The 18,921-nt window shown below is 45.3% G+C and overlaps 2 protein-coding genes across 3 annotated transcripts; one reads left to right on the top strand and one right to left on the bottom strand.

Annotated features, from left to right (window-relative positions):
* Positions 1–3,798: 3,798 nt before the first annotated feature.
* MRPS34 (mitochondrial ribosomal protein S34) lies at positions 3,799–9,203 on the bottom strand. The gene is made up of 4 exons (XM_083711860.1): positions 9,115–9,203; positions 7,382–7,705; positions 6,247–6,289; positions 3,799–4,223 (listed from the first exon to the last, which is right to left on the bottom strand). The coding sequence occupies exons 2-4, from the start codon at positions 7,697–7,699 to the stop codon at positions 3,940–3,942; spliced, it is 645 nt and encodes a 214-aa protein (XP_083567986.1). The 5' UTR covers positions 7,700–7,705; positions 9,115–9,203; the 3' UTR covers positions 3,799–3,939.
* A 199-nt stretch (positions 9,204–9,402) lies between these two features.
* EME2 (essential meiotic structure-specific endonuclease subunit 2) lies at positions 9,403–18,456 on the top strand. Of its 2 annotated transcripts, none has more exons than XM_083711787.1 (8): positions 9,403–10,918; positions 11,235–11,364; positions 12,135–12,227; positions 14,589–14,713; positions 15,098–15,209; positions 16,274–16,389; positions 16,977–17,166; positions 18,172–18,456. In XM_083711787.1, the coding sequence occupies exons 1-8, from the start codon at positions 10,905–10,907 to the stop codon at positions 18,340–18,342; spliced, it is 951 nt and encodes a 316-aa protein (XP_083567913.1). In that variant the 5' UTR covers positions 9,403–10,904; the 3' UTR covers positions 18,343–18,456. The 2 variants fall into 2 exon arrangements, with proteins under 2 accessions (XP_083567913.1, XP_083567914.1); XM_083711788.1 differs by having other exon boundaries at positions 9,437–10,940.
* Positions 18,457–18,921: the final 465 nt, after the last annotated feature.

Here is an 18,921-nt window from a genome sequence, read left to right as displayed (position 1 = left end):
ATGTCCATGTGTAGAGTCGTCTCTTGTGTTGCTGGAAAAGCGTGTTTGTGATGACCAGCTTGTTCTCTTGACAGAACTCTATTAGCCTTTGCCCTGCTTCGTTTTGATCTCCAAGGCCAAACTTGCCAGTTGTTCCTTTTATCTCTTGACTCCCTACTTTAGCATTCCAATCCCCTATAATGAGAAGAACATCCTTATTTGGTGTCACTTCTATAAGGTCTTGTAAGTCTTCATAGAATTGGTCAATTTCAGTTTCTTCAGCACAAGTAGTTGGTGCATAAACTTGGATTACTGTGATGTTAAAAGGTCTGCCTTGGATTCGTATCGAGATCATTCTATCATTTTTGAGATTGCATCCCAGTACAGCTTTCACCACTCTTTTGTTGACTATGAGGGCCACTCCATTTCTTTTATGGGTTTCTTGCCCACAGTAGTAGATATGATGGTCATCCGAACTGAATTCACCCATTCCCGTCCATTTTAGTTCACTGATGCCCAGGATGTCAATATTTATTCTTGCCATCTCATTTTTGACCACCTCCAACTTACCCAGGTTCATGGTTCTTACATTCCAGGTTCCTATGCAATATTTTTCTTTACAGCATTGGACTTTCCTTTCGCTTCCAGGCATATCCGCAACTGAGCGTCCTTTCGGCTTTGGCCCAGCCGCTTCATCAGCTCTGGATCTACTTGTACTTGCCCTCCGCTCTTCCCCAGTAGCATGTTGGACGCCTTCCGACCTGAGGGGCTCATCTTCCAGCGTCATATCTTTTATATGCCTGTTGTCTTTGTCCATGGAGTTTTCTTGGCAGGGATACTGGAGTGGCTTGCCGGTTCCTCCTCCAGGTGGATCACGTTTGGTCAAAACTCTCCACTATGACCTGTTCATCTTGGGTGCCCTGCTCGGCATAGTTCATAGCTTCTCTGAGTTCTTCAAGCCCCTTCGCCACGGCAAGGCAGTGATCCATGAAGGGGGAGGAATGCCTAGCCTGATTTTAAGTGGACATGAAATAAGCTCTGCAAAGCTTGCTTGACTAAAGTAACGCTCTTTTCCCCTGAGGGAATCTCCCAGCTGCTGTTAACTACTCAGCAACGAAAGGTTAATTGCATAATGTAAAAAAAATCGTTATCAGTTCTTTGGGAAGACTGTGGTCATTACACAGATGAGGAAGTCATTGACTTTCACTCTTGCTTTCATGCTTAGATCCCTCCCCCACTTCAGAATGATTAATAGCTTGGAAGACTAAAAAGAAAAAAGAAAAAAAAAAAGAACTTGTCGTTTCTTGCTTTTGATATTTGTACACCTACTTTCTCAGACAAGAAGAAAAACTGTATAGAAATCTCAGCATAATCTGCACCAGGCATGGGGAATCTGTGGCTCTCCAGATGTTGATGGATTAAAACTGCCAGCATCCCAACCACTGCCTGATGGGAAATAGAGTCCAAACAACAGCTGGAAGGTCACCAATAGATAAGAGTATATAAATTTGATTCTGTTTGCATTTAAACCTGAATCAATCAAATCTGTGCTTTCCAAAACAATATGAGAACAAAAACACAGGGTGGCATCCTTCGTGATTCGCAAATATCCAAATTTTGCTATACAGTTTGCAAACCAGCCAATGTTAACAAAAAGGAGAGAAGGGTGCATAAAAATAATATTAGTGAAAATAGCATGCATTACTGAATATCAGGAGAAATTGCTTGCAAAATGTGCACATTAGTAAAAAAAATGCATACAAAAATGTGATTATTAGGGGGAAATGTACTAAAATACTGAAGTTTCATGACAATTTAATCTTAAAAATTACAAATATACTGAAGAATTGCAGCAAACTTAATTTAAGATTGGGCCCAGAGAGAAAGGCCAAGTGACTAGGAAGTGGGGACAGAGGCGAGAAGGAAGGTATCTAGCCTGTAGGCCTCTCAAAGTCTGAATCCCAAACTGCTGTGTGTGTGTGTGTGTGTGTGTGTGTGTGTGTGGAAAAATGCTGTTGGAGACTGCAGAACTGCTCAACACCTACTTTGCCTCTGTCTTCACCCGAAAGGAAAGCAGTGCCAAAAAGTGGTGACAACAGAATAAATGATGCAGGGAGGGAGCTGCAGCCCTAGATAGGAAGAGGTGGTAAGGGAACACTGATTCAAATCTCCAGGGTCTGATGAGCTGCACCCAAGGGTCCTAAAGGAGCTTGCAGGTGTAATCTCAGAGCCTGTCTATAATCTTTGAGAATTCTTGGAGGCGAGGTGAGGTTCTTGTGGACTGGCCGTGGGCAAATCTTGTCCTTAACTTCAAAATGGGGTGTGGGAGAAGACCCCAGGTAACTACAGACTGATGAGCTTGATATCAATATGAGGAAAGGTCCTAGAACAGATATTTAAACATTGGGCCTATGAGCATTTAGATAAGGGTGCTGTGATTACTAAGACCCAGAATGGGTTTATCAAAAGCAAGTCATGCCAGATGAACTTCATTTCTTTCTTTTTGATAGAGGTACAAGCTTGGTGGATCAGGGTAATGCTGTGGATGTTTGTATCTTGATTTCAGTAAGGCTTTTGACAAAGTACCCCATGAAATTCTTGCGGAGAAGCCGGTAAAATGTCAGCTCGACAAGGTTACTGCTGTAAAGCATGTTATCTAAAGTCTATCATTTCTCGATAAAGGTTCTCAAGCAGATCCAGTGAAGCAGCCAGAAGTAATTTTATTATTTGAAGGATGCAACCAAGTAATAATAATACTCACCCTTCCACCCCCAAAAAGCCACACATTAAAAGCAGAATTTTTCGTTTTAAAATTGGTTAACATCTGCAAAGCTACCAATCATTTAGATGCAGGAAACAAAATTATGTGCCTTGTAATTTAGCTATAGGGACGCGGGTGGCGCTGTGGGTTAAACCACAGAGCCTAGGACTTGCTGATCAGGTCGGCAGTTCAAATCCCCACGATGGGGTGAGCTCCCGTTGCTCGGTCCCTGCTCCTGCCAACCTAGCAGTTCAAAAGCACGAAGTGCAAGTAGATAAATAGGTACCGCTCCGGCAGGAAGGTAAACGGCATTTCCATGCGCTGCTCTGGTTTGCCAGAAGCGGCTTAGTCATGCTGGCCACATGACCCGGAAGCTGTACGCCGGCTCCCTCGGCCAATAAAGCGAGATGAGCACCGCAACCCCAGAGTCAGCCACGACTGGTCCTAAAATGGTCAGGGGTCCCTTTATCTTTACCTTAATTTAGTTATAATTAGAACAATGCATGCCTAGAGGTAGGCTCCATTGAAATCCACAGGCTTTATTTCAATCTAGGCATCGGGGCGTAAGAATTATGCTTTTGAATTATGGTGCTGGAGGAGACTCTTGAGAGTCCCATGGACTACAAGAAGATCAAATGTATCCGTTCTGAAGGAAATCAGCCTTGAGAGGTCACTGGAAGGACAGATCCTGAAGCTGAGGCTCCAATACTTTGTCCACCTTATGAGAAGAGAAGACTCCCTGGAAAAGACCCTGAGGCTGGGAAAGATGGAGGGCACAAGGAGAAGGGGGCGACAGAGGACGAGATGGTTGGATAGTGTTTTCGAGGTTACCAGCATGAGTTTGACCAAACTGCGGGAGGCAGTGGAGGACAGAGGTGCCTGGCGTTCTCTGGTCCATGGGGTCACGAAGAGTCGGACACGACTAAACGACTAAACAACAACAACAGGCATCGGGGCGTAAGAGCAGGGATGGTGGCTCATATTTCATCAAGCTGCCAACGCTGACGGCGCAAAAAGAGAGTCAAAATGAGATCGTTCAAGGATTAATCACACCCATGAAAGATTTTGAGCTCCGGCATTTATTGCAATACATTCTGTTATTAAAAGATACATGAATGTCCTCCAAACGTAATTTTTTAATGAAAAATCAAAAATAAATATGAAGAACTAGTAAAAACAAACAATGCTCTGTAAGGTCTTCACACTGGTGTTCCTTCGGCTTGCTTCTTAGGATTTGCAAAGTACTCTCTTGGGAAGAAAAGGGGCCTCTCCAGGTCCAGCATGGGCTCTTCAGTGCTCAGGTTATCCTGCCGCTGCTGAGCGAGGATCATGGCCCGCAGTAGTGGTGGGTAGGGGACGTAGCGAACCGTTTCCTCCTCCACAGGCATGAAAATCTTAAAGGCCTCCTCCTCATGCCTTGGTACCATGCGCCAATCGTGATACATGGCCTTGTCGATCTCTTTCACTTCGCTTTCTGTTTTGCCTAAGGAGAAGTTGACACGGTGAAGAGAGCTATGGGCAAATCACACACAGGAAATGTTCACATTCCTACATTTCACACACACACACCCCCACACACAGGTGGCAGTGACCTGCAGGGCATCCTTCATCCACAAGTGACCCAGGTAAGTAGGGTCAAAATTGAGCTGCCACCTAGTCACAACTTCTGTAGCCATCAAGTAGCAAAAGAACGCCCAAGAGTTTCAGTGCAGGCCTAGGGATGCCAACTCCAAAGTAAGTTCCACTGAGTTCAATAGGCCTTACTCCCAGGTAACCCTACATTAGACCCCTTGCATACACAACAGTTCTGCAGGAGCACAGGCTAAATACAGAATGTGGAACTTGTCCCAGAATCTCAACTTCTATTTCTTTTCTGTTTCAAACAAAGGGAGGCTTCTAGACCCCATGAACACAAATATATATTTGACCCTGCACAGTCGAAGGCAGGGCTGTGGGAAAGGATCTGGATGGAGACGTGGACTCCAAGTTCCCCAGCCTGTTTACTTTGATGGTGGGCAGAGCCACCCACTTGTCAGTCATCTGATGTCATCACGACTCCCAAGTCCTGCTGTTGGCAGCGATAAACGTCACCTGGAAGCTCTGATTAGGAGCCTTAGAATGCATCTGTCAATTGTTCTCTTGCAGCCATGTCTTCCCCGGGGCCCACACCTGAGATCAAAATTGACACCATGTATGGCAGGCTTCCTCAGACTTGGCCCTCCAGATGTTTTGAGACTACAGTTCCCATCATCCCTGACCACCGGTCCTGATAGCTAGGGATCATGGGATTTGTAGGCCAAAAACATCTGGAGGGCCGAGGTTGAGGAAGCCTGATATATGGGGTAGGGCATAGTGCTTGAGGAAGCAAGTGTTGGGAGACCGAATAAGAAACTAGTTAGGTCCATGGCCAAAGATTCTTCACCATTGGCCTAAGGCAATGCTTGTTAATCTCAGAACCCATTGGGTTTCTTAAATAAGGCCCCATTTCCACTATGTATTTAAAGCATGGGTAGGCAAACTCAGGCCCAGGGGCCGGATCCGGCCCTATCGCCTTCTAAATCCAGCCTGCCTGAGGACAGTCCAGGAATCAGTGTGTTTTTACATGAGTAGAATGTGTCCTTTTATTTAAAATGCATCTCTGGGTTATTTGTGGGGCCTGCCTGGTGTTTTTACATGAGTAGAATGTATGCTTTTATTTAAAATGCATCTGGATTATTTGTGGGGCACAGGAATTTGTTCATTCCCCCCCCCATATAGTCCAGCCCCCTACAAGGTCTGACTGACAGGGGGCCGGCCCCCTGCTAAAAAAGTTTGCTGACCCCTGATTTAAAGCAATATCATACAACTTTAAACAGTCATGGTTTTCGCCAAAGAAACCTGAGCATAGTTTGCTAAAGGTGCTGAGAGTTGTTAGGAGACCCCTGCTCCCCTCACAGAGTCACATTTCTCAGAGTTCCCTGGAAAAAGCAGTGTTCGAAACTCCCATTATTCCAGGTGCATTTTGCAACTGGGAATTTCATTAGCACGAGCAGTTTCTGAGCTCTGGGTGCAGTACTGCGCCTAAGATTTCAGCTTAAAACTACCACTGCTGGTGCTGAGGTGTGGGAGGAGAAATTCCTGCCTCCTCGACTTTCAAGAAATCACTGCAGTGTCAGGTAAGCTGATCGATTCTGCCTCTCAGCTGACCTTACAGAAAGGCAGCGTTTTCTTCAGCATAATATTCTTAAGAACTTTAAGTGGGTGGGCAGGGGAAGCACGGCTTTGTTTTTTGCAGTCTTCAGATGAGGACTAGACCATGTGAAAAATGAACTTAAGATTTTAGCTGCAGTTCATTCATGTTCAGCTTTGTATACTTATATTTCAAAAAGTGCGCCTAGACATTCTGTTATGACACCCGTGACCTAGGTTTAAGGTGCCATTTAGCTCCTAGCTTTCAAATTTCAGTTTCTTAACACTGGGGAAAAGGGATTAATTGCTAAAGCCTCTCAAAGCAGCTCTTCTCTTACCTCGAAACGTCAAGTACCCCCAGGCTTTTCCATGATCCATATTCTGTAACAGAGAATTTGTATTTTGTATTTTACACATGTAGAAATACATATGCTTACATGTACATGGCACCCTGGACTCCTCTGGGAAGAAGAGCATGATGTCCTTTTTTAATGAAGCATTCGTTCTGAATTGTTTGTGAGATGGTTTATACGACAATGAGCATTCACCCCAATTTGCTTCCAGGGTATTTATACATCTTCCTACAAATAATTTCTTCAACCCCCACTCTTCAGTGCAGTTCCCCATTCCCTTTCTATTGCTAGAATTGGATACATTGGGCTAAGACAACAGAGCACTTCAAATGGCTTTCAATTCATAGAGAATAAAGCTATCAATGGCTACTAGCCACACTGACTATGCTCTACCTCCACTGTCAGAGGCATTGTACCTCTGAGTAGCAGTTTCTGGGAATCGCAGGTGGGCAGAGTGCTGCTGAGCTCATGCCCAGCTTGAAGTCTTCCCATAGCCATCTGCTTGGCCACTGTGCAAACAGGATACTGAATTGGATGGCCCACTGGCCCAACCCAGCAAGCTCATTTTATTGTTAGAATTCCTGATCTATTATTGCAGTCATGGGATTTTTGACTTTCACATGACGGTATATGTTTTGACTCCACAGAGTGGGAAGTGACGGAGACAGGATGTTTGTGTTACTGTGTTCCATGAAGTTGGACTATTGTCCTTTGTTCATTCTCTTTGCTGTCTGAGAGAGGGAGCCATGTTGCAGTGCCCCATGTGTGTTTATATGTAAATAAAGTAGATTAGCCAAAATGCTGAGTTGCTGAGGTCTGTCACGCATGATGCTCAAAGACTCTGTGGATCCCTAAGTGTGCCAGTGTTGGTTGGAATCAGTCGCTGTGATGTTCGGGCTGAAGAAAGCTTTTGAAGCTCCCAAATGATCAACCAGGAGGGAGAGAACTTGCCAGTTGGGCATGTGTCTCTGCCAGAGTCCTACTCAAGTGTAGGCTGAACTCCTGACACTTATGTTCTCATTAATCCACTTTAATTGCTAAATCTGCACTCTCTGAAAGGGACAGTTATCATGGGGGACCCAATCCTTACACACTCCCTTCCAGTAAAAAAAACACCCACCTCGGCTGTGTAATCCACCTTCACTTTGGTGATAACCCAATAACAAGGTTCGTCATACTGCCATAACCAGGATTTGCGTGTGACCATCCGCCCAACGCCAAAGAGACGCAGCCGGCTGAGTAGGGTGAAGAGCCGGTTCTCGTTCCTCACATCCTCCCAGGCCAGGACGGGCAGCAGCTTGCCTGTGTAAGCACGGGTCATTTTCTCATAGTCCACCGCATAGCGCTCAGAGTCTCGAGGCTTATTCTTCAGGGCCAAGTACTCACGGACCTTCTTGGCCATTGCTGCGATCGGGCGGTGGACTTTCTTGCGAGCCATGGCTGTCTGAGAAATGAAAACATAGGTGAGGTTAGTATGTTGGAATTGTGTCTCAGGGAGACACAGGCTGAAATCTCCACTCAGCTCACTAGATAATCATTTATTATATTTCCATCCCACCCTTCCTTCTAGAGAAGCCCAGGGTGGTAAACAGCAAAGCAATAAAATAATACCATTAAAACAAAAGAATGCATTTTAAAAATGACTTGAAAGCATCTAAAAGCATTTAGCACATCTAATAAACACGTCTTTTTTAAAAGTCACATACTGTCACAGCCTATAATTTCAAGGTAGCCAGAAACTGTATCTCTCAGCCATCAACTGTGTGGCTGAACAATAGTATTTTAAAATTCCTTCTGAATGTTAATAATGAGGGATTTAAATGCCCACTCAGTCATGAAGCACACTGATTGACCCTCAGCCAATTAATGTCTCTCAGCCTAAACTACTACAAAGGGTTGTAGTGAAGGTAAAATACGGAGGAAGAGAACCAGGCACATCACCTTGTAGGGAAAGGTGGTATACAAATGTAATAAGTGAATAAATAATATGTTTCATACAAATAAATAAAATAATTAAAACACATCTTGGAAAACTACCTTAACATGCCTGCAGTTCAGCAGGGTTGCACAGGATTGGAACCACAATACTGAATGCCTGGCTTCTGCATACCCTCCAACAATTCTCCGATGAAAATAGGGACGTCCCATTCCATAATTATAATTTTACTATTTAAACCCCACACAGCTTACTGGGTTGCCAAAGCCACTCTGGGCAGCTTTCAACATATATAAAAACGTCATAAAACATTAAACTTTTTTTTAAAACTTCCCTTTACAGGATTGCCTTGAGATGGATGGATAACTCCATACCCTCCAACATTTCTCCAGTGAAAATAGGGGCGTCTTAAGGAAAAGCAGGACATTCTGGGATCAGATCAGAAACCGGGACTGCTTCTCTAAATCAGGGACATCCCTGGAAAATAGGGACACTTGGAGGGTCTGCTTTTGGTGGCTACATGCCATGCATCCAAACCATAGCTGTCAACCTTCCCTTTTTTTGCAGGAAATTCCCTTATTCCAGTGCCATTTCCTGCTGCTTCCCACTGCTATCCCGGATTGTTAGATATCCCATAGACTGTCCCCGGGACAGGTGAGGCTGCTGATCCCTTATTTTCGAGGCTCCCCAGGACAGGTGAGGCTGCTGATCCCTTATTTTCAAATCTGAAAGCTGACAGCTATGATCCGAACCATGCGCGGGTTGGGAGCAGAAGCAGTGTAGCATAGTGGTTAGAGTTTCAGACTAGGACCTAGGACACCATGATGCGAATGCCCTCCCAGCCACTAACTCTATAAAATAAATAAAAAGTGGAATTTCCACCCCACAATCATTCCTCCCTTATCCAGCCACCTTACCTTTCACCACTTAACACCAACTGCTTGATCCAACCGCTCTAACATAGGCGATCCAACTCGCTAAATCATCCGGTGCGCAACATTTCCGCTCCTTTTTTTTGTGTGTGTGTGTAACTTGCTAACTCTATGACTGAACGTGTAGAGGTTGGCTACGGACCGTAGACGCTCTAGGAAGCAGGGCTCGCTTTGTAAATAGTCCGGTAGGAAACATTTCCGCTTTCTTCTTCATTGAACTTTACAGGCGCTCTAAGCAAGGGCGGGCCTTCTCAATAAATCATCCGGTAGGCAACACTTCCACTCTATTCTCAGTGGACTCTTATTTTAAGTCCGTGTGGAGGCCAATTCTTTCAGAGTACTTCCTTACATCTTCCGCCGCAACGCAGTCCTCTGGAACTTGCCCCTTCCCGGCTTGGTGGCATTTATTTATTTTTTAGGGGTGGAAGAAAAGCACCGAGCGGAACTCCCCCGCGCAACAACCGCTTTCCGCAGGGACCGTTTAAAAGGCTGCACCGCAGAGAAGCTTCTCTGTCATAGCTTCTTTTGCCAATGAAAGCGGTGCGGGGATGTACCTTTCTTGGTGCTATTGTGGTTGGTAGGCTTGTGGGAGGGATGTTGTGGAGCTCTTGGGGTTTAACTCCCCAATTCTGAGTTTGGTGATCCCTTGGAGCTACTCTCTATTGTCACTCAACCGACCAGATAATAGGTTTTGTCTTTGCTGAGGTTGGGTTACTGAGGGAAGGCAGACTGAACGCGGGATTCGCAGTGAGGGGACGGTGGTTCAGTTATAGCGCATAACAAATATGTCCTTAGAAATGCGAAGCAGCAGAGTCTTAAAAAAGAGAAAAATGGTTTGACTATTATACAATCTCAGCAGTTGGGTGGGGAAAGAGGGGAATTGGTCTGCTGCCTTGGAATTGGAGGAGGGCCAGGGTTGCTTTCATCTTCTAAGTATGGTCTTTCTGCTTCTAGAAAAGGTTGTGGGTTCTCCTAGTTAACTGTGGTACTGAAACTTGTACAGTCTCCTAGGAATCTGTGCTTTTCATATGGTTGTGAGGTTTTTACGTTTATATGTGTGCATATATAAAACTACTTGAAAAGTTGTTGACTTGGTAATGGCAGTTTCTGTCTGATTATTCTTAAAACTGTGGGTTGCTTCTAATGATGATCAGGTGAGTTTTGAACTTGTGGCATCCTCATGGAAATTTCTTGTCTGAGGTTCTTTAAAATATCTTTGGATATGTTGCAAATCTGCCTGGGACTCTGCAAATGCTTCTGCATTCCTGAACAAACTTTCTTAAGAGGCAATGTATGAAGATAAATTAAACCATGGAGGAATGTAAAAAGCTTGACGCTCTTGACAGAACCAGCCAGCTTGTCAGAAGAGCCATTACTTGGGAGATCTCTGATTCTGAAGGAGGCAGTGACATCGAATTGCAGGACTCTGTGGCTGTTGTGAGTCATGTGGCAGCTGGTGTTTGGGACCACCTGGACAAAGAAAAGTTGGAAACATGCATAAGTCCAGGTGAACCCAAAGAGTTGCCTTTGCTTACATTAGTGCCCCAAGTAGCATCTTGCTCTCCCAGTCCAGAGAAAAAGAAGAAAAATCAGCCTCCTAAAGGACCAAGAGCAGTGCAGACCAAAGTGAAAGACAGAAAGCTTGAAAGGAAACTGCAAAAAGAAGAGAAAATGAGGAAGAAAAAGCAGTATGCACTAGAAAAAGAGAGACGAAAGGAAGCCGCAGCTGCCTTGAAATCTTTACGGCCTGATCAGTGTATGAAGTACATGACTGTATGTGTGGACCCAGGTAGGGCTTTTATTTTGGTGCTGTTTTTAAACAATTGGGAATTGATCCCTCTGCCTGATTTATTGCAAATCTACCAGTAGATCTTGACCTGGGAATAGGAGGCCTCTTGCATGCAGCTTGTTACTGGGTTCTGTTGTAGCTGCTTCTATCCACTGCAGCAGTGTCACTGGTGGTTCACAGAGCAAGTGGAATTTTTTACTCTCTTGGCACTAGGTATGTTGAGGTCTAGAGGAGAGTGCTTGGGACACTGACCCATAGTGCTGTATAATACAGTTAAGATGTGAATCAGGCCATTTGTATGATCCTTGCCCATCAGGTCTTCTAGAGGTTCAGATGCTTTGCTGGGAGCTTTAGATTCTTTGGAGTGTAAATACCACATTGAACCTCAGGCAGTTCCACACAGCATAACCTGGAAGAGAGATCTCTCCAGTAGTATGTCTTGCATGGTGAGTATTCAAAACTCAGCTGTTAGCTAGGCAAGGCACAGATGAAATATGGAATGTCTTCTACTTAACTCATTTCCTGATTCTGTTCATCTGCTGTTAATAGTGCTTGTAGGCAGGCAGAAAAACAAGCAACTTAAAAATAGAACTTGAGCTGATAATGTATTTACCGGTATATGTATGCCACACATAGAAGCAACTTTAAAATGGATCCTTCTGCAAAATAGGACTAGTAGTCGAGCATGGCCAGTATCAAACCAGGTTTGTTAAGACTTTCAGGGAGCCAGATGGAGTAGTAGTAGTTTTAAAGGATTTTTTAAAATACCATTTATTTCCTTCTGGAACGGTTCTGTAAGTCAGCAAGTGATGTGTGAAGCTAATAATCTCCTAGCAAATGGTTTTCAGTAACATGCCTTCAGTCTGGAGGTTCCATTTAGTAGTGATTATTAGTACATGACTGTATGTAGTAGTCATTAATAGGCCTCCATGAATTTGGCTAATCTCTTTTTAAAGCAGGAATGGGGAACTCGTAGTACTCCCAGTGTTGTTGGGCTCAAACTCCCATCAGCCCCAGCCAGCATGACAATGCTCAGGGATGATGAGAGTTGTATTCCAGCAACATCTGGAGGACCTCAGGCTCCCCATCCTTGTTTCAAGCCAGAGAAGTTGCTTACATACATATTGTGGCAGTCAATGCCACATAACCAAATTATGCTCTGTGGGGAAAGAGCCTTTTGTCTGTACTGACAAAATGGTTGACTTTGTTTCTGTAGGATGGCCCCCAGGAAAAGGCTGAAGATGAAAGGGAGATCGTGCTCTTACTGGAGCCTTGGGATTTTCTCAGACGCCTCTACTCTTTAATGCAGGTATGGTAATAGCGTCTCCTGTATCTGCTGTTTAAATATGCCACCTGGATAGCACTGTCCTATGGCCACTCTCAGCAAACCCCATGGATTGCATTGAGGAGTACCTCTGACGGTGGTAGAAGTAGGTTGTAGAGGTGTCCTAAGCTTATTTAAGGACAATTTCTGGGTCTGGAATTTGGGGGGGGGGTTGAATTCAGATGTTTCATTTGAACAATTGACTGCTACAGTCAAGTGTAACAGTTACAGCCCTACTGTTATCAGTGGGACTTACTCCTTAGTAAATCTGTTTAGATTGAAGGCTTAGGCATAGCTTCTTACTGGAATGTGTCTCAACACATCACTGTTCTGAGGATGTGATAAAAATCCATAATCCATTAAAGCGCAAGTGGGGAACCTCCTACTAAAAATGTGAGTATGCTTTAGAAGTTTTGTCTTATTACACAGGTGTTGAAGAGCTAAGTAAGTGAGAGGCAGCACTAAGAGAGTTAGGTTTCAGCAAGCAGTATTCAAGAGGAGATGAGTGCCGGAAGCATTAAGGCTAAAGGTGAGCAGGGAAGAACAGGAATTCTTGCATAGAGCAAAGTTGTTAGACGAGTAGAGATCACAACTGGCTGCCAGTCAGCTACTGGGCCATGTTCAAAGTCTTGTTAACATATAAAGAATTTGGGAGCAGGTTACCTGAAAAACTACCTGCCCGTGTACAGAACTATGGCTGGCATAGGGATGTGGCATAACACAAGAGAGAGAGCACTCATTGTTGTCATCCCCCAAGCCTATGCCTCCCATGGGAAGAGAGATAAATCTTCCTTATCCTGATTGTGGACTGATTTTGGCCCCCACACAATGATGCTGCCACTGTCCTAACAGCATTCCCGATTACCGGGCAAATATACAAAGTGGCTATGGTCTATCTGGGATAAACCCATCACATGCATACAGACCAGACACATGTGCATCTCACACACCACACATGCCTCCTCTCACTCACATCCCTCTCTGCCCAAGCACATCTCTCCCTCTCTCTTTCACACACACACACAGAGACCACACATACACCCCCTTCACCCTGTCTCGCCTGCTCCTGCCCCCCTCTTTTTCACACACACATCTTTCTCCTCTCTCTCTCCTGAAAGGGATGGAGGAAGTAGCTGGCTGCCAACAACGTTGAACAATATGACTTGCAGTGCGTTCCCATATCTCTGAATATGGTAGCAGAGCATCTTCTTTTGCATGTTCAGTCCACAGCATCCCCTGAAAGGGCTGGCAGAGACCCCTGCCTGAAACCATGGAGAATTGTTGCCAGGCTAGATGGAGCAATGGCTTGACAACTTCCAGGAAGGGCCATAGTTCATCTGCTCATCTGTACAGCACCTGCTTTGCATGCATGCAAAAGATTCCAGGTTCAATCATTGCTGTCTCAGTTGAGCTGGGAGAAGCCCCTGCCTGAAACTCTGGATAGCTGCTGCCAGTGTAGATGGTATGTAGATGGTATTGAAACGGGCAAAGGGCCTGACTCTGTATAAGGCAGTTTTCTTTGTTTCTCTAAGTGTGGGATTGTGGCAGGGTATGAGAACATAAATGTATTATAGTGGTAATACATGAGTTCATCGCTCAAACCCTTTTTGCACTAGCTGGAGTTTCCACACCATTTTCAAAAGCAACTCCAATTGCAGTCACCCAGCCTGGGTTTCTCCATAGCTTTACTGACATGCATGCTATGTCACAACATGCTCACACCATTGGCATCCCCCAGTGAGATGCCCAGGAAGTGACAGGGACTGTAATGCTGTGCAACGCAAACTCTGCATATACTGTCTCCACACACCCACATCTAAATTAAGAAAATTAACACAAATTACTCTACACATAGGGGGACGCAGGTGGCGCTGTGGGTTAAAGCCTCAGCGCCTAGGACTTGCCGATCAAAAGGTCGGCGGTTCGAATCCCTGCGGCGGGGTGCGCTCCCGCTGCTCGGTCCCAGCGCCTGCCAACCTAGCAGTTCGAAAGCACCTCTGGGTGCAAGTAGATAAATAGGGACCGCTTACCAGCGGGAAGGTAAACGGCGTTTCCGTGTGCAGCTCTGGCTCGCCAGAGCAGCGATGTCACGCTGGCCACGTGACCCGGAAGTGTCTCCGGACAGCGCTGGCCCCTGGCCTCTTGAGTGAGATGGGCGCACAACCCCACAGTCTGTCAAGACTGGCCCGTACGGGCAGGGGTACCTTTACCTTTACCTTACTCTACACATGCTGGGGGGCTGGACTAGCTGAGCTCCTCCCTAGCTGGACCAAAAACTGTTTTTAAGTTCTTACGGAAAGGCTTCTTGTGTATGCATGTCTGTGACACTGTCTTCTTTTATTTCAGAGCATGAGCCCTGGCAAGCAGCAGAATGTGCCTGATCTCACCCGAATGTTGCCCTTTAGCAGCCCGAAAGATTACTGTGCAATCTCCTGCAGCGTGGCAGTCATTGGACTAGATGCCTACCAATGGTACATGTATTGGGAGGGCAGCTAAGTTAGGGGTGAGAAGTGACCTGTCTTCCACATGGCAAGTAGCTCAGTGGTAGAGCACACACTTGGATGCAGAAGGCCTCGTGTTTAATCCCCACCACCTCTATGTTGCTTCATGAGAATACTGAATTCTCTCCTGGTGGTAAAGGCAACGTACAGAAAGAAAGATAAAGAGAGCTTAGACATTATAAAGTAATTTTGATCTGCTTTATTGAGTGCACTTTACATGGAAAATAGAGATGACTCATAAGAACATCAGAAGAGCCCTTCTGGACCCCAGAATCCAGCATTGTGATACATAAATCCTGTCACTCACAAGAGCTTGAAAACTAGCAATTTGTTGTTCTGATCTGAACTGCTTAGGTATAACCAGCATCGTGGACACCAGCAGGAAGCACTGAATCCTGGGCAGGAGAAGGTGCCAGGATTCCAGCCTGGCCCAGAAGTGTTGATGACAGAGCATCAAATACAGGAGGTGAATACAATTACCAGGAGTGAGTCAGTTGTAAGGGGAGGAGCTTTTGGAGAAGAGGGACAAGGCTATCAATGGCCAGTTTTGCTTCCACTGTCAGAGGGAATGCACCTCTGAATTGCAGTTGCTGACAGTCACTAGTGGGGAGTGCTTTTTACTCAGGTCCTGCTTACAGGCTTCCCATATAGGCATCTAGCTGGCCATTGTGAGAACAGGATCCTGAACCACGTGGGTGAGCAAGGTTTTCTTACGCAAGTTATTCTAGAAATAAAAAAGGATTGATTTATTCTTGAAGGAGAGTTCTGTCAATAGTTCAGCAGCCTTGATAGCTAAATGATGCATAGAGACTTGTGGCTACCATATGCGGAGAGCAAATGGAGGAATGCCATTGCCTTTATGTCCTGGTTTGCCAGCAACCAAAGGCCCCCTCTTAAGGTTCACAGATGGAAACTTAACCATGTAGTGTAGCAGAGGGGTGAGACAGACCTTCCTTCCTTCCTTATTTCTTCCTTCCTTCCTTCCTTCCTTCCTTCCTTCCTTCCTTCTTTTTTCTAAGGAGTGGCAGAGCTGCTCTGGAAAGCAGCCTCGTTGGCCCACTATTTTGTTTCCCCACAATCCTCCAGATGTTGCATTAGTCCAGAGCACTGTGTGAAAAACAAAATGGCAGCCACTATCGAAACATAGTGCCTCCCACTATTGGCTGCTATCCCCCATACCCTAATGCCCTGGACTGATGCAATGAGGGCAAAACAAAACGGTCCTTGCTAGCTGAAATTTGGCCACTAGAGCTGAATCCTATTGGAAGGCAGGGAGAACCAAGGACAGGTGGGTATCAGCATTCTGTAAGTCTTCTTAAGAGTGCTGGGGCCTTGCTTGCTGCCTGAAAGTGCTGAGTACTGACATCAGGCTTTCCTGATAACCTTGCTATGCCCCAAGTGCGACACAAGAGTTGGGACATGCTTTAAGTCCATGGACTTCAGTGGCCTTAATTGTAACTGTGTTGGATGTAGGTCTGTGTTCATAGATGATCCCTATTTATTTATTCTGTCTGCTTGTTGTTCCTGCAGGCTCTGGTGGTGCTACAACTCTGGAGTAACACCGGTGTCTCATTCCTGGAGACATGGCAGGAGTTTGCCCAGCATATTTCTGCAATGACCAAAGCTATTGCGCAGCGCCCATATAAGTGAGTGCCTTTTGCCACAGATCATCTTTGCAGCCTCGTTTCTCTTCAAAGCTCTTCCCCCCCCCCACCCCCTTAGCTGCAAGTGTCTGTTTTATAAAGCCGGAATGCCTCTAATGTGTGCACAAGTAGCATGCATGAAAAGGAAGCCTCCCAATTCTTTATTAAAGAAAAACTGATAGAGACACAAACATATGTACCTGGTGCATGTTAATAATACGATACCATTTGCAAAAAGAAAATCCATACCTTGCCATCTCGACTCTTCTTCTGAGGCAACCAGGTGAAAAAAGGAACACTTTCTTTGCTACTGCTTCCTGATAAATTGGGGGAGTTTATTTTTAACTCAAAAACAATAGGACTGTGTTTTAGAAGAGGCATCTGTTGTTTCTCTCACATGCACATGGAGGGATGCCCCTCCTGAGATACTTGATTTTCTCCAGAAATATTGTTTATGCATATGAAGATGCTTGCATGTTTATCTAATTAGAGGTTTGTAAGTGAGCAACACTTAGAACATTCTGAGGGCTTTGTTCGGTTTTTAAAGACATCTCATCTCAAGCAGCCTGTCCCTTTGCCTCTTCCCACAGGAAACAGCAGGGAAACCAGCCTTTCTCCTTCTGCGCTGATGGTGGGTGGGCCAGTGGAGTGCGTGTGCAGAAAGATGGGACGGGACTCCGACAGGCCTGGCTGAGGCAAATCCAGCAGCTTAACCGAACCAGCCCTGCCATGGCAGCAGCCATCACCAAAACATACCCTTCACCACAGCTGCTGCTAGAGGTCAGTTCACATCTTTGATTGCTTTGTCGTTGGCTAATCAGCAGGCCTCCAGAGAGGAGGAATTCAAACCTGCCACGAAGCAGGTAGGCAGATCAAGCCCTCCTCAAAATATCTCGAGGGCTGTTGCAGAGAAGAGGGCCAATGCTTTCTCCCCTGCTGCTCCAGAGGAGAGAAGTAAATTGAATGGGCCTCAACAGGACCCACAGCAAAATGTGGCTGGGCTTTTTTATTCCCAATGGTCAGTTGGCATTTGGTGCCCTTTGGGTGTGCTCAGTTGTCACTGAGATATTATTTATTATGGGGAGACTCCCTTAGGGTCCCCTGGAGACAGAGTCATCTTCTGGTTTACTCCCATTTTCCTATGTTGCAAAGCTTCCGTGGACACTCAAGCACCAAAAATTCAAGACTCACGCCAAGCGGTGCTTGAACCCACAACCCTGAGAGTAAGACTCCCGTGCTCTACCGACTGAGCCTAAACGGCCTCAGCCCAGTATACCTGAAGGAGTCTCTCCACCCCGCATTGTTCAGCCCAGATACTGAGGTCCTCTAAGGGTCTTTTGGTGGTTCCCTCACTGCGAAAAACAAAGTTACAGGAAATCAATCAGGCCTTCTTGGTAGCGGCACCCTCCCTGTGGAATGCCCTCCCTTCACATGTCAAGGAGATATGTAACTTTTAGAAGACATCTGAAGGCAGACCAGTATCGGGAAGTTTTTAATGTTTGATGTTTTACTATGTTTTACAAATGCTGTAAGCTGCCTAGAGTGACTGGTGAAACCCAGCCAGATGGGCAGGGTATAAATAATAAAATTATTACTATCCCAGCTCTTCCTGATAAGGATCTAACAACATAACCTTCTCTTTGCATATTGAATCAATGGCTTTCCAATTACTGAACACCTATTTAATCCAATAGGGCATAATATAGGTTCAGCATGGCTCTACATTCTACACTGGAGGAAATCATCAGGGTTGTCTGTAGCCAATTTATTTTTCCTTTTTTTAAGGCCTACAGAGAGTGTGGCACAGACAAAGAAAAACAGCTCCTCCTAAGTGACATTCTGGTCAGAAGTAATGAAAATGAGAGGGAGCGGCGGATTGGCCCAGACTTGTCCCGTCGGGTCTACCTCTTCATGATATCTACCAATCCAGAGCTTGTTTTAGACCTAAGTGCCTAGGTGAGATAGTCAAAGGCCAGAATCTCATGTTTTCTAATCACTGAACCTCTGTTTCTGTATTGCTAGTTATTGCAGAATGGACCTCTAGAAAGCAGTAAATGTGCACAAATACCATCAAGCCTCTTGAATTATTCCACCTGCCCTTGAAATTCTCATTCAGTGAGGATTGCCTTGCAGTAGCCTTTTCATATCTTCATACAAATCTGTAGTGTTAGCCCCACTTGGACCAAGTTACCCAAAGGATCACCTGTCTCTACGTAGGCCTGCAAGAGGCCCTGATGGAGCTTCCCTTCTAACAGCTATACCAAGTTACCATTAAAAAGGCCACCATAGTGATTGTAAGAATATGCCACAAATTAGACCAAAGAGTCTCATTTCAGCACCTGGTAAAGCCCTTTTAGTTCCCCTACCTTTTTAAATCTAAAGCAGTTGATATCTCAACAGGCCCAAATGTTAAAGATACATAGGAATGGCAGTGTCAGAAGTCCCACCACCTTGTAATGTTAGAGGGGCAGTGGAGTATGCAACTGTGTTGTGTTATGTTATGGCCCCAGGTTGTGCAATATGCTCAAGGACTCA

Source organism: Podarcis gaigeae (genome assembly GCF_964106915.1).
Source record: "Podarcis gaigeae genome assembly, chromosome: 14".
Taxonomy (NCBI): Eukaryota; Metazoa; Chordata; class Lepidosauria; order Squamata; family Lacertidae; genus Podarcis; species Podarcis gaigeae.
This window is presented reverse-complemented; position numbering and strand designations above follow the sequence as displayed.

What these genes read in the sequence shown, in the direction of transcription:
- MRPS34 (XM_083711860.1), bottom strand. Translation starts at nt 7,699, where the DNA reads ATGGCTCGCAAGAAAGTCCACCGCCCGATCGCAGCAATGGCCAAGAAG. An exon ending in AGGTGGATTACACAGCCGAG is followed by an intron (nt 6,290 to 7,381) that starts GTGGGTGTTTTT and finishes TCTCTGTTACAG; the next exon opens with AATATGGATCATGGAAAAGC. An exon ending in GGGGTACTTGACGTTTCGAG is followed by an intron (nt 4,224 to 6,246) that starts GTAAGAGAAGAG and finishes ACTTCTCCTTAG; the next exon opens with GCAAAACAGAAAGCGAAGTG.
- EME2 (XM_083711788.1), top strand. Translation starts at nt 10,441, where the DNA reads ATGGAGGAATGTAAAAAGCTTGACGCTCTTGACAGAACCAGCCAGCTT. An exon ending in CAGAGCATCAAATACAGGAG is followed by an intron (nt 15,210 to 16,273) that starts GTGAATACAATT and finishes TTGTTCCTGCAG; the next exon opens with GCTCTGGTGGTGCTACAACT. An exon ending in ATTGCGCAGCGCCCATATAA is followed by an intron (nt 16,390 to 16,976) that starts GTGAGTGCCTTT and finishes CTCTTCCCACAG; the next exon opens with GAAACAGCAGGGAAACCAGC.